Source organism: Nannobrachium achirus (assembly GCF_963921795.1).
Source record: "Nannobrachium achirus genome assembly, chromosome: 4".
Lineage (NCBI taxonomy): Eukaryota > Metazoa > Chordata > Actinopteri > Myctophiformes > Myctophidae > Nannobrachium > Nannobrachium achirus.
In genome coordinates, this window is record NC_137813.1 from 52,009,570 (window position 1) to 52,026,918 (window position 17,349).

General features: G+C 41.1%; 1 protein-coding gene across 2 annotated transcripts in view; it reads left to right on the top strand.

Moving 5' to 3' along the window:
* The window catches only part of kpnb1 (karyopherin (importin) beta 1), a 28,864-nt gene extending 21,339 nt beyond the window's left edge, over positions 1 to 7,525 (top strand). For both annotated transcript variants that reach the window (XM_080724314.1, XM_080724315.1), the window contains exons 15-22: positions 323 to 467; positions 851 to 933; positions 1,637 to 1,744; positions 2,189 to 2,332; positions 2,975 to 3,080; positions 5,067 to 5,181; positions 5,669 to 5,830; positions 7,062 to 7,525. In XM_080724314.1, the coding sequence (XP_080580440.1) occupies positions 323 to 467; positions 851 to 933; positions 1,637 to 1,744; positions 2,189 to 2,332; positions 2,975 to 3,080; positions 5,067 to 5,181; positions 5,669 to 5,830; position 7,062 (864 nt within the window). In that variant the 3' untranslated portion in view covers positions 7,063 to 7,525. The remainder of the gene's footprint in view (positions 1 to 322; positions 468 to 850; positions 934 to 1,636; positions 1,745 to 2,188; positions 2,333 to 2,974; positions 3,081 to 5,066; positions 5,182 to 5,668; positions 5,831 to 7,061) is intronic.
* Positions 7,526 to 17,349: the final 9,824 nt, after the last annotated feature.

Sequence of the window (17,349 nt, forward strand, 5' to 3'; positions counted from 1 at the left end):
TCATAATCCTTATGCGTTTACCATTGACACATATGGCCCCTGGTGGAGTAATTCTTTTATCTGCCACATTGAAAAGGCAAATGGTGCCATCTGCTGTATTCAACTAATCAATTTAAATATGAAAGACTGCGTCAAATGTTGTCATGCGCCAGCTGTTTTGATTTATACATTGCATTGTGTTCATGGAAGTTTTAACGAGTTTTGAAAAGTGCGTTCTAAGCAGCTATTGTTCTTGGTTGGTATTACAAAACCAAAATCTTGCAATGTAATCTATCGGTGGTTTTGGACTGGTACATGAGCCCGCTGTGACGTTGCTTTGCAGAATGTGCTTCGTAAGGTACAGCACCAGGATGCCCTGCAGATCTCGGATGTGGTGATGGCCTCCCTGCTGAGAATGTTCCAGAGCACTGCAGGCTCTGGAGGGGTGCAGGAGGACGCTCTCATGGCCGTATCCACCCTGGTGGAAGGTACACTGGCCCACAAATATCATACATACATATTATTTACATTTGTCACACGGTAAATGATTGTCATTGGTTTCTGTTGAACTCGAGTGAAAAGGTTCAACATATGAACAATGGATTTTCTAAAAATGGTGCCAAACATTGTCACTTGATAAACCCTGTGAAAGTTGTGTATGGTCTGTGATGATAAACCATGTCTGATCCATTATGAGAGCTAAAAATAATTCTTTATACGTCACTGTCTGAGACCTACACACTTGAAACCTTTGCGATTGATGGATTTTAAATGAACATCTGGAGAAATGTTCGTTTGATCTAAAAAATGTTTGATTCTAGTACGGCTACTATTTATGCTCTAATAACTGGTGGTGTTTCTCATTTTTCAGTGCTCGGTAGTGACTTCCAGAAATATATGGATGCCTTTAAGCCTTTCTTGGGTATTGGACTCAAGAACTATGCTGAATATCAGGTGGAGAAACTTCTGAAACTCACTTTCTTTCTCTCACATCTTATATTATGTCTGTCAGTTCCTCTGCCTGTTGTGAGTTCTACAGTGTGGATTTTATGATGTCAGAGTGAACCAGGGTCTTTTCACCCAAGAGGCAGGCCCTGTCTACTGTAGTCTTTTTCGTTTTGCGGGATCCCGCAAATACTGTATGTACTTAAAAGTATGAGGTTTGGACTACTTATCGGTTTACTATGGTTCATGGCTCTTAGTCTTAATCTGGCCTTGGAATATTTCAGCATAAATACTCTATACATTGTGTGTCTGGTCTGTGATGATAAACAATGTCTGATCCATTATGAGAGATGAATAAAAATCATCCTCTGTAAGTCACTGTCTGAGACCTACACACTTGATGTATTATAGATTAGTGTTTTTGAGTGTCTTAAATTCAATCTCTGTTTGTTGGTGTATTGAAATGAGATTAGTTTTTCTCTAAATCTGAAATTGGTCATATTTCTTAAATGTGCAATCCGTAAGATGTATTTCCTACCCCCGAATGCAACCTGGTTCCCCCTGTGTTAAAACTGCTACTGCTGAGCTAAGATGGAAAACCTGTTCATGTGTTAGTTTGTTTAAAATGTTTTATTCCCCCACAAAGTTGTGGATTACAGTTTAATTGTTGCTGTCTAGGACCCCCTCCCTCTAACCTGCTGTTTTGCTGTAGGTGTGTCTTGCTGCGGTGGGTCTGGTGTGTGACCTTTGCAGAGCTCTGATGACCAACATCTTGCCTTTCTGTGATGAGATCATGCAGCTACTGCTGGAAAACCTGGGGGTGAGGTGTCCCCCTTTCTCTTCTCTCTCATCCTCTTCATCCTTAGCATTTTCCCTTTTCTGTTCTCACTTGGAACCGTTCAAGTGGTCTATGATGATAAACCATGTCTGATCCATTATGAGAGATGACAAAAAATCATCCTCTGTAAGTCACTGTCTGAGACCTACACACTTGAAACCTTTGTGATTGATGGATTTTAAATGAATATCTTTAATATGGAGAAATGTTTGTTTACCACTCTGAGACCTATATTCACTTTTTCCCACGACGGCAGCCAGCAAGCTGAGGGGAATATGATGGAGAATATGACAATGTAAAAAACACAAGCTCGGAAATGGAAATTTGGAATGTAGTGAAACATTTAGCTTCCAACTTGATGCATTCTTTTAAAACATATTCTACAGCTTCTTGTTATTGAAGTAGTGCATTTTATTCTGTGCACAGAATGAGAATGTCCACCGGTCAGTAAAGCCCCAGATTCTGTCGGCGTTTGGTGACATCGCTCTGGCCATCGGAGGAGAGTTCAAGAAATACTTGGACATTGTCCTGGACACACTGCAGCAAGCCTCACAGGCCCAGGTGGACAAGGTAGGACACGTGCACACAAACGCACGCACGCACACACACCCACACATAGATGCTGTACCATGTCACACAGGTGCACAAGGCACGACTCGAGCCCTACAAGGTTCACAGGTGCGCAAAGTGAGAATAAACAAGTATGTCTGGTCTGTGATGATAACTCATGCACCACGCTGAAAAGCCTGATGTATAAATCTTACCACTGTATCTGAGGCCTACACACACACACACGCTCTCTATACCCGCTGCATCGTTCCACCCAGGTCTGGTTGGACAAGTTAATGAAACACTTCACTGGTCTATTTAACCTCGCATATTCTCAGGCACTCACGCCCAACATAAAAACGCAGGCTCTGAATTCAAACAACCAGGCCTCAGGTTGAAGTCTGAGAAAAATAAATTGAGTTGTTTGTTACCAGAATGCTTATTATTCTGTTACCGCTCTGTTACCGCCTTCCCACCCATGTGAGCAAACGCACGCATGTAATTGTTTTACTTGTGTTTATTGTAATTATTATTACATGTAATTCATTTGTGTGTGTGTGTGTGTGTGTGTGTGTGTGTGTGTGTGTGTGTGTGTGTGTGTGTGTGTGTGTGTGTGTGTGTGTGTGTGTGTGTGTGTGTGTGTGTGTGTGTGTGTGTCTTTAGACGGATTACGACATGGTTGACTACCTGAATGAATTGAGGGAGGGTTGTCTGGAGGCCTACACAGGAATCATCCAGGGCTTGAAGGGAGACCAGGAGAATGTGCACCGTAAGAGAGATGACTAAAATCTATATCATTACTGGTCTAAATTACTTCCTGTAATTTGTTCAAATTAAGCAATATTGGCAGAAGTACTGTATAGATTGTCTGGTTTGTGATGATAAAATAATAACACTGAAGGACGGCCTGATTGACAACTACATTATGTGCGTGCTGTAGAATCTGAGACCAACTCACTTGAAACCTTTGTGATTGATAGATTTTACATTTACTCCCTTATGTAAAACCGACTCTTAAAAATGTATATTATAGATTATTTATTGACACACAATATACAGTTCTCTGCCACAAGGAGGAAACCCTTGTGGCATTTTTCAATAGTTAAAGCACTACCGGAAATCCTCTAATAATGTCCTCCAGTCAATTAAAAACTGGCCTTTAATTTCCGGTGATCTTTGAAAAAAGCTGATAAAAGCCATCCTTCAAATACAAGCCTCTAGAGGGCGATGTTTACTATGATACTACAATCCCTATGATACTGTGTTATGTGCCCCATACCCCACACTTTCCGGTGAGCAGCAACACAACAGAATGTAAACAACATTTAGCATGGCCAGACAGATGCAGGCAAGCATGATGTAATGTTCAAAGAGGAAGTTTTGAGGTATGCCGCGGGGCATACTGGAGGTATGGAGGTTGGAATAAAGTTGGCAAGGAGGTGTGGACAAACATTAAGAGTGGATTAATTCAATGCTTGACAAACAACCCAGTGTGAAGGAAATTTAAACAGTGAGTGATGAAGGCATTTTCTGTCACCTTCCTCCTCCCTCTCTCCTGTCTGTCTTGTTGTGAGATTATAATTTGCACTGAATTGATTTTTTTTTATTTGTGTAAGCTCAAGCTGCATTAATGTTATTGTAGGAAATACCATCTTTTTGTTATTTGCAGCTGAACTTTGTTGTTGTTGTTGTTAAATCAAAATGACCAGTGTCCACCTGTAACTGCACTGTACATTTCATACAGTACTGGGCTTCAATACATTAACCCAGTACATTTTACTGGGTTCAAACTGACACAAAATGGAAATTAAATAATTCTGTTCCGTTTGAAAAATAGAAATATAAGCCTTATATATGCCTCCTTCCAATAAAAACCTGATACCCGCTACTGTTGAAACATTTAAAAGCCCTGGTTACTATAAGTAACCTGCCTGCTGTGGGCTCTACAGTGTTTATGACGTCACAGAGTGAACCAGGGACACTAGGGCATGTCTCCTGTAGTCTTATGGCTTTGCGGGACCCCACACATTATACTTAAAAGTAGTTCACAAAGGAGATTATGTTCACATCTTGTACCTGTATTTAGGCCAGGTGCTGGACATCAAGGAGAAGAAGGTAGAAACATCCCAAACCTGGTTTAAAGCTCCAAAGCGTATTGTCTTTAATGGTGCAACGTTTCGACCTGATAGGTCTTCATCAGGCAAATGTCATACATATATTTGACAAATAAAAGGTCAAATTTACGCCATTAAAGATCATTAAACCAATGTGTGGATGTTTTTACCGTCTACTTAAAAGTAGTCCCATGATTGCAAAAAGCCTGCATTGTAGTGCTACTCGTGCTTGTAGCTGTGGTCAGACTTCAGAGCTGCATAATAAAAACATATCAAGATAGAGTTTTTTCCTTCAAGAGACGGCCATTTCAGATTGCTTCCTAAATGAGACATTCTGCTGCTATGCACAATCTAGCAATAAGACAAATCTAATATACCCTCTCTGCACACATCTTGACTCGGCAACTATTTAATGTTTAATCATATTGTACAGTTCTAAATCTAATTGGATACGTTGGTATTGGCAAATATAGACTTAATTTTGCTCTAAAGTGCATAAATAAAATGCACCTTTTTGACATTGTCATCATGCGTCAGGCTCAAGTTCTAATTTTGTAGTAGGTGTGCCGTTGCTACGGTTAGACTTGCACAACAACATTTTTTGGTGGATCTTCATACGTGGTTTCTTCTTGTCCCTACAGCTGATGTTATGCTGGTGCAGCCGCGGGTGGAGTTCATCCTGTCTTTTATCCACCACATAGCTGAGGACGAGGACCACTCGGACGGCGTGGTGGCCAACGCTGCTGGCCTCATAGGGTAAGGGCTGGAGGAATGCTGGGTCCCTCGTAGGTCAGAACAGGTGTAAAATATGTTTAGCAATGAGATGGGAGGAACAAACAATGGCCCAATGTAGAATGCAACTGTTTTCCAGAAGTCGTTACCCATGTTGTATTGGTTGTTAGATGTGGTGAAGAGCCCAGGAGTCTACTTCCTGTAATTTTAGGAATATTTCAGGAGAAATACTTAATACATTCATTGTGTGTCTGGTCTCTGATGATAAACCATGTCTGATCCATTATGAGAGATCATCCTCTGAAAGTGACTGTCTGAGACCTACACACTTGAAACCTTGTGATTAATGGATTTTAATGAACATCTTTAATATGGAGACATGTTTAAAAATGCTCACAAGCAGTGATTTAACTTGTGTAGCACCATCACTAGTTCAATAGAGCAAATGCTGCTTCTAATTTCCACATGTTAATCTTTCCTCTCGCTACCGGTCTCCCCCATGCCTCCACAGGGACCTGTGCACTGCGTTTGGTAAGGACGTGATGAAGCTGGTAGAGGTCCGTCCTCTCATCAACGACTTACTGACGGAGGGGCGGCGCTCCAAGACCAATAAAACAAAGACCCTAGCAACCTGGGCCACCAAGGAGCTCCGCAAGCTGAAGAGCCAGGCCTGGTCAGTGGAGATGCACACATGAAGGCACTCGCTAGATGTACACAAATATAGTAGCATTTACTAAAATAAGATAAAGGCACGCGCTAATATACTTTAATGGACAGTCTTGAGGCACTTGAACAGATTTTGTAGTTTACCCCACATTTACCCGCAACACATGCGTTTAATTTGCATGCGTTAAATAGCAGGCACGTCATGTCTAAAGCCACACAAGCCTATTCATTCACCGGTGAATTAATTAATGCCCAGTCGCTGTTACATCACAGTCACTGACTAAAGACTTGCTCACATGGTATGGAGGATGGCAATGCCGGAATGTGTAGAGCAACATGGCTGCCGATGGCATGACTTTGCCCATTTGACGATTGGTTCTCTGCCATGTGGTCTTTTTGTTTTGATTCAGAAGACGACTTCTCACAGCTCATTCAGAGCAGGCAGATCGGAACACGGCTGTCTGCCGGGCCTGTGTTAAATGGAGTGCATACTCTGCCCAAGCTGGCATGGCAGTGCACGCCAGGGAGCCCTTAAACAAGTGTATTCTCTGCAAGTGGGATGTTCCTAAACACAGTAGCAAACATGATGTCCTAAACTGGACAATTCCGTTTAAAAACCTCTGGCGCTTATTGGATCTTACCCATTGAACGTAGATCCTGTCTCGGGACAAGCCAAGACTTAGAAAGACATGTAGGTCTTAGGATTTAACCCTCGACTGCAGTTTGTCTGTCACGCAAACGTGACAGGAGGCTCAAATCAGAATTGGAACACAATCATTACCACATGCAAAAGTCACTGGCACTAAACCATGTCTGTCGTAAAGCCTTGATTTCTTTGTGCTTTAATGCTAATTCATAACTATTACTAAAATCTATAACATGGCTGTTAGAAAAAAAATAACTGGTAATTTATTAAAGTTTAGGAATATTTCAGCAGAAATACTGTTAACATTGTGTGTCTGGTCTGTGATGATAAACAATGTCTGATCCATTATGAGAGATGAATAAAAATCATCCTCTGTAAGTCACTGTCTGAGACCTACACACTTGAAACCTTGTGATTAATGGATTTCAAACAAACTGATCTTTAATATGGAGATAAATATGTTTAAAAATGCTCACACAAGCAGTGCTGGCAATTATACCATCACTAACTCAGTATAGAAAATTTTACTTTGCGTTGCCCTTATCTAGTTACTGTTTTCACTCCAACCCCTCCTGTCTTTCTCTCCATCTAGATGTGGCACTATCGGGGAAGAGAGAGATTGACATCAGTGAACAATGAGGAAGAAAAAAAATTGCCCCACTGGAATTAAATCTTCTGTCTTTCGCGCATGTGGCCGGGTCAAAGCAGAAGCGAAGTGTGCGCTGGGATGAGTGTCTGTGTGTGAGAGCGAGCGAGCGTACGTACGAGAGAGCACGAGCGAGAAACGTGTGAGCGAGCGAGCGAGAGATGAATGACATCACACCACCTTCTGAGTACAATTCCAGCAGTCGCCGGCAGACTAGCAGCGACTCCCCATCCCACCCACCCCGACCCCTTCAAACGCCCCTTTGACCTCCCGTGAAAACCCCCTTTGTTGACGGCCTGTGGACTGAACTGTATCTTGACTAGGACAACAACCCCAATCAAACACTTCTCCTCTGCGTTGACGTTTTCCGAACTCGGTCTACACACACACCCTATCCCTAAAAAAGAGAAGACCCACTGAAGAGCTGGACTTGCCCCCTCCTGTCCAATTAGTCTATCCCAACCTTCCTCCTCCCTTGACCCCACCACCTCCTCCTCCTCGCTGTTGTTAGGCTAGCTGTATAGCGCTGTCCTGACAAGCCAACTAACATATAGCAGTCTGCTACGATACGACACGTCACTAACCAATCCTCACCTCCTCTTTGAAGGAGCTTCTACCGCCAGAGACCAACTGCCAGCAACCTATGCTATGATGATGACAGGGCTGGTGGCAGAAGGAGGGGAGGGGGCAGTTGTTTTTGGAGTCGAAAAACAAATACACAAAAACGACAGGAGTAAAAAAAAAAAAAAAAAAGACTATCACAATACGGGAAAAAAGCAAGACTTTTGGAATCGACACTTGATGAGGAAGCAAGTGGAACAGGACTCTCTGGACTTTGTTGCTCTATGACTGATCTGTGGATTACTCTACTACTTCATTTTTGTTGCTATTATTTTTTTTATTTTTTTTTCTCTTCCAAGCACTCTATGGTTATGGACTTTGAATAATAATAATAAAGAAAACCACACAAATCCCAACATTGCAGAGATGGTCTGAATTGGACAGAGTTTGAATCGAAGGAGGACTCTTGTAGATACTGAAAAAAAAAGGAACAGAACTTTAATCAAACTGTCTGGGTTCGTCTTCTCTCGGGAGGACAGACAGACAGACGGATGCCGGAGGGAGAGGCGAGGCCACCCTCTCTCTAAATGGTCTTCTACCCATCTAGAACCCACAGCTGGCCACCCCTGCACGCCGCAGAAGCCGTCTGTCTGGTGTGATGGGGTGGAAGGAGGGTGAGCTCCTGTCTGCCCTGTCCTCCACTTGTTGAAAACTAATACATAAAGAGAATACGTTTATAGAATGGTCAGTTAAAATCAGCTATTAAAACCTGGAGACCGGGGCACTGGTTCTACCGATTTTTGCTAGTTGAGGGAGACGGGCAAGCCTATGTAGGAACAGCGTGTTGGCAGTAGTATATGAACCCTGTTTACCACCATGGAAATCAGTAACCCATTTCTTCTTTCTGTTTTTATCATCTTTTATTTTTTTGGTTAATTTTCTTTCTTTTCTTTTTTTTCTTTTTCTTTTCTTTTTAATTTCTAAGTTCTAATTTCAACTGCATCCTAAGTTGCTTCTCGTTGTCGGTGTGTGGGCTTCGTAGATTGACCTGACCCGGTTGTTGGGACTCGCTAGGCCTCAGACGCATTGTCCGGGGGAGTTGAGCACCAATATATATATATATTTTTTAAAACATTTCAAAACCAACAGGAATGCTCTTAGAAAAGAAACGGAGCACTAAATTCTGAAAAGAAGGAAATAATGTTTAACACTTAAATCTCCTTATGTTCTTGGGCTGAAATGGGCCTTGAGAAGAGTGCCAAATTACTAGCGAGTCTAGCTTGGTTAATCGGCTGAATAGGCAGGCGTCCATGGCGGGGACCCCTTGCCTGCCATGGGAGAGATATCCACTTAGCCGTTGGTCCATGTCGTCGTTGAGCCATACACAATTAACCTGTCCAGTTGGACACCTTGTGCTTGAGTTGAGTTGTTTCAGTTCCCTGCTGGTTGTAGTCCTTTCACTGCACTTGGTTTTGGGGAAAAGGGTCACTCACCATTTTTGCTTGTTTGAAAAAAGAAAGAGAAGAAATTGAACTGAAGTTTGTATAAGGTTATATTTTTCCATTGCTATGAAAAATAAAGAAAAAATAAAATAAAAGGATATGAAACATTCCCCAAGCAGTTCTGGTGCGTTGGTCTGATTCCCTGTTTGTACTGTTGAGATGGTTCCTTAGAAAATGAACTCCTGTTAGACTGTTAACGATTCTGCACTTGATGGCCGCAAAGAGGTAGGCAGGTATCAATTTGATTTGACGCTGGACATGTCTGCTTTGTTTGTCTCTGATTTTGGTGGCCATCTCCCACTTTTTTTTCTTTTCTTTTTTTTCTCAAATGTGAGTGCCAGACAAAGAACCGTGTGTCTCAAATGTATTCGATTAAATAAAAGGCCTATCCATTCGGAGGTGAGGTACAGCTCAGGACTTGGATAGGACATGCTGATTATTTATGATATGTAAATCAAAGCTTTGTATGATCTCTACTGTACAACAAGGGGCCTTCAAGCAGCACGATACCCCAGTACATGCACACACGGTTGTCTGTCTGTGTCACTGTCAGGGTTTGGAGGGGTTATTTCACTTTCCGCTGCCAGCAAATGGGTTGGAGCTATACTCGAATATTGGAGGGAAATAGTTTTTTGTAATTGAAAGATTATCGTACCCAAATCTGATGAACACAAGGGTAAATGCGCTTGGTTATTAAATCAGAATTTACATTTTGAGTGAAAAGTGATCTTGGCCTTGGTGGCTTTTTCTGCTTTTGTTGACCTACCGGGTCAGAGCTTGGAGTTGTCACACCATGGAAAAAAACATTCTTAACTGTGTTGACAATTGACATGATGAACCTGGCAACTCGATCATTTCTGAATTGTGAATCATTTAAAAGCCAATCTGCTTTTTATTTCGTATTCGATCTTAGTGAACTAATAAAATCTATATTGTACTGAACACTGCTGCTCCCTCCTCCTTCTGATGGTTCACAACCACCAGAGTCTTGACTAGCTTATAGATGTAGAATTAGCTTACATCACCTAAGCTTGTAGATGTGCTATTTATGGTGCACGAAATATAAATCAGGCTTAAACAGGTTTAACATTTCTATACTGTTGTCGGTGGGTACAATCGTGTAGGTAGGCAATTTTATTAAAGCGTTTTGTTGGGTGCCATATTTTTTAGAACGGCTCACAAATTCAGAAGAAATATTCATGTTAATGTTTGGAAATGGAATACATGTATATGCTGTACACTATGACTGTGGTCATATTCCAATTACTGTTGAATTAGCTAAGTTCAGCCCATGATTCTAAACTGGTAAAGTAGTTTCAAGTAGTTATTTGTGTGTGCCCACCAGTCAGTGCCAAGCAAAACAGTGACCGCACTTAGTTTTGATCCAAAAAAGAAATTAGTCAGGAGTGCTGTGTATGATGAAGTTATTTAAAGGTTTGGAGAACCACTGCTATAGTGGGCGACATGGTCTTGTCTTTGTCTATTCCTGGTAGAGGAACGAGGTGTGAGACTAAACACAGCTAACCTATTGAAAGAGATTTTGGTAATCCTAACTGTTGAATGTATTGTACTTGGAGGTCAATTTAGCTCTCTTATGGTGTATTACATAGTATGTGGGCACATACAATATTATGAAGAGGAATCCATTGGAATATTCAGTTAACCTATTGGGAAAGGTTTGTTGTTAAAGAGCAAGCCTAGAAATAACACCAGGAAACTTAAATCACCTTCAGGATATCAGCACATCAAGAATTTACACATTACATTATAATAGCTTTATAATGTAGTAACAAGCAACCCCTCCACTTTAATTGGGATTAATCATTTGGCACACCTGGGTAAGTGGGTAAAGGCAGATTTTGTTGAATTTGGACAGGAGTTTTTCTCAACAGAAAATGAGAACACCAAGTCGCCAACTTTGGAACCACTAGGTATAAGTCGGGATTGCATACACCATCTGGGGACCGACATACATGTTGTGCAGTGCTCTTTGAAATAAGTTTGGTTTAGTCCTCCTCTGTGCTGACATGACTTGATTTAATACCTGAGTTTTGTCCACATGAGAAAGCTACCGGAACACTGTGGATGGAATTCATTTTAGGTTTATATTTTTTCATCTTTAAATTGACAAACACGTATAATCTTTTCTTACAGCTAAACATGTTTGTTTAGGTCAGTAAAGACTTGATGCACATATATTCTATACTTTTGTGCAAGTATAACTAGAACATTCTTAATTCTGTGTAACGCCTGGCATCTAAAGGTGAAAAAATGGTACTGCATAAACACTAGGTGATGTCACTATTTGTACTCAAATGGGTGGGTTTAGTCCTTTCTGCTGCTGCTCTCATGTGATGTCTTGATCCACAGGTCTGAGCTCTGTCCAAATTCCAGATGCTTGCTGAAATGACAATCTGTCATCACTTTATATAGTCAATCAAACATCAATGTCATTTTAATTCTTGCATAGTAGGCTATTTCTTAGACCATAGCTGCTGTTCTCATTGGAGGGGTTCCGGTCAGTATTAAATCCTTTTCTGTATATATGTTTTCTTTTTCTTTTTTCTTTTTATTTGAATCTTTTATCTCTTCAACACTAAATTCATAAGATTGTTTTGTACCGTTGTCTTCACTAAGATTGGTTCACAGGATTATTTTCACTTGAATACAAGAGACATGTTTGGCTGTATCATGTATCATGTGCTCATGTAGCCCAGTGCTGGAGTTGTGACAATCTCAAACTGTGGGTCGGGACCCCTAGGGGTCCCCAGATGACAGACAATTTAAGGACTTAAAGGGGAACACCACTAATTTTCAACATTGAACTATGTGTGGAAATAAGAATTGAGAATGTGATCAGTGACACCATGAATGTGTACTCATGCAAGCCAGTACAGTGCAAGTACATCTTCATGATGTCACTGAACACACAATCTGGCTAGCCATCGTCTGAGCACATGACCAAGTGGGAAGTTGGTGGGATCAGTCAGCAATACAACTGTGAATTTCTACTATATTGTATCAGGGGTCTTCAACGTTTTCAGGCCAAGGACCCCTTAGCTGAGAGAGATGAAGCAGAGACCCCCACTATACATATTTGTATACATTTGTGTTGCCATATTAATTGATTGCATTTTATAGCACTTTTCCAAGTGCTTAACAATGGTTCATTCGTATTGGGAGGTGACGCGGCGAACAGTAGACGCCAGCGTCCTCACTTCCCACATTCACACACCAATGGTGGCAAGCTGGCACTGAGGACTCATTGGAGGCAATTTGGGGTTCAGTGTCTTGCCCAAGGACACTTCGACATGTGGACAGGAGGAGCCGGGATTCGAACCGCCGACCCACAGATTATTGGACGACCATCTAAGCCACAGCTCCGCTCCCTGTGAAAAATGTTCATAGATTTCCTAGACAAACAAAACTTGTTTGACAGCAATATTATCAGTGTATGTTGGATAAATGTGAATCAGAAATGTAATCACTTGAACTATCAATACTATCAATACTTTCTGCTTTCTGCTTTTCTTTTCCCTCTACACCAAACCTCTTTGCCAAAAATAACCGATCTACAAGCTCACATTAGCCAAAAATAGATCTACAAGCTTGCTATTTTTGGCTAATGTTCCACTCAGAATAGGGATGCTAGTGGTTAATGTAAAAAACATGATCCTATCCCACAAAGATTTGGCGGCCCCCCTGTATTAACTCAGGACCCCCTGTTGAAGACCCCTGTATTATACCATTATTTTGCACTATTATACCTGCTGTTATATAATGGTGTTACTGCTGCAATTATTGTTATTGCTGCCATAGTTTGTACTACTGCTGTTGCTATTGCTTGTATTTTACGACAACTCGATAACGATTTGGCACTATAATAAAACTGAATTAAATTGAATCAATATGCAGTTGTTATAGATATGTAACCCCAGTGAGTTAACTCTGATAACCAAGACTTGAGTCCGGAGACGAGATGGAAAGTGATAGAAAAGATTTATCATCATCGGTGCTGATGTCTACCTTAGGCTACAAGGTTGATGAGAGTTGAAGTAAAGATTATAGTACAAGTCAGAGTTTGTGTGCTAGATCTCTGCCCACACAGCATGTGTGCATCACAGACTACATCCTGCTCCTCGCCAACTACTCCAACTGCAAGTGCATCAGAGCAGGAAACCTGTTGCTGGGGCCTCGGATGTGAAAGTATATTTGTGGTTAAGAGAAGGAGAAAAATACAATTGAACTAAACACTAGAAGAGCGTATATGTTGCCGGAAAGGTTGTAATAAAGGGCTGTCAAAGAAAGGGGTCAACTAAAGGGCCAAAAACAACTCGGTCAGTCTAGGCCCTGAGTTCACTGCATACGTGACAAAAACATACATTCACATCATGCACACACGCTGTTGTTGGGTTCAAAGTTCATCAGACAAACATACAGTCAACATAAGGCCAACAGACAGAGTACCTAATCTCTTCCTATCTCAACGTCACAGTACTGACATCATAGACTGGGCTTCAAATGCTATGATAATGGATACTGGTAGTAAACTAATGAAACTATCTTTAATTACCTTTCAAACCAAATCAACAATGCTAGTGACACTAATGAGGTAAAGAATCCCTTTCAAATCTTTCTCTGTGCGAGCATGGTTAAATCAGACTCAAACATCAATGTAAAATAACCTTTGTCCTGCATCTCAAAGTTTGGATGTGGCCTCAATGAAAGAACTCTTATTAAAAAATAAAATAGAAATAAACAATTACATAAAGAAAAAAGGGGGGTGGATGCTCTTTCAAGTGTTGAGGCCTCTCACTTTCCACTTAAAGAGGCACCTCCTGTATGTTGTGTTGGTTGGTTGAAATACATCAATGATGTCCTCATCTTCCATCTCCAGCTGTGCAGGTGTGTCTGTTTCGTTGATAGGCTGCATGGCCATCAAACCTAAACCTTATCTGACGAATTGACAAACCCTGTCTTTCGCAGTATGCTTTGATTAGTTTGCTGATAATGGGTAAAACAGGTAGGCCTAATTGCATAACAGAAGGGGTAAGCATTCTAAACACATGATGTCATAGACTGGCCTCTAACTGCGATGATAATGGTGCTGCACTGAGAACTCTGACACCTAGTACAATGGGCATTGCATAAGCGAGAGGCAGGGGTTCCCAACAGGTATTATGCCTGTCTTTTGCATATCTCAGGAACCGTACAACCAATGAACTTCTAACTTTTCGTGTGTATTCCTGAGGACAGGACAGGATTGCAGTGTCAAGTTGCTTGCCAACTAAGTATGTAAGAGTTCCCCATTATAGGCAGACTGAATGATGTTGCGGTTCTTTTTCAAAAACCCTGATATTATAAAGAGGAATCCATTGGAATATTACGTTAACCTATTGGGAAAGGTTTGTTGTGAAAGGGCAAGCCTAAAAATAACACCAGGAAACTTATATCATCTCAGGATTGTCACATCAATAATTTATTATTGGCAAAGACTGCAAAACCCGGATATTATGGGTTGTATGATGTTGTAAGTAAGTAGTCATAGTTGTAGCCCCCAAATAATCTCCTCAATAAATGTTCTGAAACTTAACTGCGCAAGATTATGTCTCCCCTTAAGTAATACCAATTGGTATTGTATTTTATAATGTTATCGTTGATCAATCACTTTTACAACAAGGTAGGCCCTTTAACTTGTAAGGATTGTGCAATCGTGGAATGAGTAACAGAGCTAAATGTGTGGGTGCACAGCTGAGGATGCTTTTTTCATTCTCTTTGCTCTTTTGCCTTTTGCACTCTCTTTCTTCCTAAGTCATTATTACTTATTATTTTATCTTAGATGTGTTGTTTTCTGTTGTTCTGCTTTATTTTATATACCACTGCATTGTCTGTAAGGAAGCCGAAAAAGAATACGCTTTACTCTTATGTACCTGTACAAAAGACGTAACAATAAAGTACAACCTTGAACCTTGGGTAGTCTCCCCCAGAAATGTGCCAAAATCCCCCAATATGCTTGTGTTGGTATTTGCTCTTCTTTTGAGCGACCTGGCTAGTAACAGGTACCTGAGCAGGGGTCCTGCAACTTTGACAGAGATCTAGCAGCCTGTGGTACCGTTCTGCAAATCTTTCCTGCATGTAAACTTCTGGAAGAGTTACATACTGAGGGTGTGTACAACAATTTGTCTGACATAGACAGATAGATTGAGTGAGTGGCCTTACCTTTCCTCTGGATCAGTTACAGAGAAATCTTGGGCTTGGACCATCTGCGGGTATTATTGACAAACTGCTGCATGAAGTGTGTAGCAGAACTCTACTGGGTAAGTAATGCAGATCATCTGCAGCAGATGATATCTTGAAGATATCATAGATGATATTATCTTCTATCAGCACAGTCAAGCGGGTGGCACAGTTGTCTCGCTGTAGCCTACTGTAGTATATGGAGGGTAACCTAAAGGGGATGTTCTACACCCAGTCCAAAGACAGACACCCTGTTCATAAATGTTAGATGCCTGACAATATACTGTAAGCCTCAAGCCATTTGTGAATCAATCTAACTATTAATTTACCAAATGTCGGCCCGGCCTGTCTGCATGCTGACATCACTGATACTACACAGTGTCGCCACCATGGCCGAAACAATGCCCACATTTGGAGATGAGCATGGTGACATCCACCATGGTAACAGCAGCTTGCTGAAACAATGCCCGCAAGCTGAAATGATATGCCCAAATTTGGAGATGATGTCCGCCATATGTCTGCATGCTGATATCACTGATAATAAACAGTGTCACCACCATGGTAACAGCCGCATGCTGAAACAATGCTGAAACTTCTTCCCAACGGGCACCAGTCAGGGTTCTCCAACATTACTTGTTCTGAGACTCCTACATCATCAATCCCTCATATACTGTGCATACCCCTCTGGGCACAGGACTAGTAAGTGTTCATATTAAGTCTTGTTTGTTTCATATGACCACAGAATGTATCAATAAATTGCTTTAAATGATACACACAGGAGAGAGGGGGGGGGCTGACTTGTGTACAGTAGGGGGTGTACAGGGGAGTCTGGTGGTAACTGCATACACAGTAAAATCCTGAGTCCATTTGGTTCCATTCGTAGACTCTTGGAGTGAAATTGACACCGAGGGTCTTTACAGTGTAGTACGGAAGTGCAGCGGGTGGGGTTCAGTGTTGCCAGATTTTGCGAGAGAAATAAGCAACCACGCGAGGTATCTATGAAAACAAGCCCAAAAAGAAAATAGCAGATCTACAAGCTCACAACGTTTCCAAAAAGGGAAGAAACTACATTTTTTTCTTTCTTTTTGGTCCTATATCTTTGAAATATTTTAAGAACACAAATATATGGGGGCCTTGGGGGGTCTAACTTACACAACCCATAGTAGGCTATTAAATTGGTGTAGGCCTATTTCCAATTTACAATTATTTTACTTCTACTCCACTACATCTCAGGGGTTAATATTGTACTCCACTATAATTATTTGAAAACTTTACTTAGTAATTACGTTGTAGTTTTTGAAAACTTTGAAACACCACTCCAGCTCTATATATACTTCAGCTATTTAAAAACGATTTGTATACATTGTATACATTTGAAAACCTGTGAATAGGGGCATTCTGCGTAATTACTGAGTACTTTTACACTTTGATGTGAATACCATAATTTTGCTTATTTTTACCATGCAGTAGGGCAATGATATTTTTACGTATTAAGTAAAACAATTGAGTAGTCTACTTTTTCCATTTCAATTCAACAGGCATGAAATATCACAAATGTTGCCAAAGCACAATTCAAATTATGACATAAATCAGTGGTTCTCAAAGTGGATTCCATGGACTCTGTGGGTTCCTTGGGGGGGTCAGAGGTCTACCACATTGATCCAAACAAGTAGTAGGTCTAACTGTAACTGTAACTCTGACTGTAACCGTTAACTCTGACAGTGTACAAATTTGGTTCCATTTGTACACTGTCAGCGTTAAGGGGAGACCTTGACATTTTGAGAAACACTGACATAGGCCTAAATAACAAAACAACATGACAATAACCACCGCTTGTAATAAGCTGACATGGCAACGTCACTGGTGGGGTTTGCTCGCCGCGGGGGGCTCAGGGTGCAGCAGCATCAAGCAGCATCAAACAGCAGCAGCAGCAG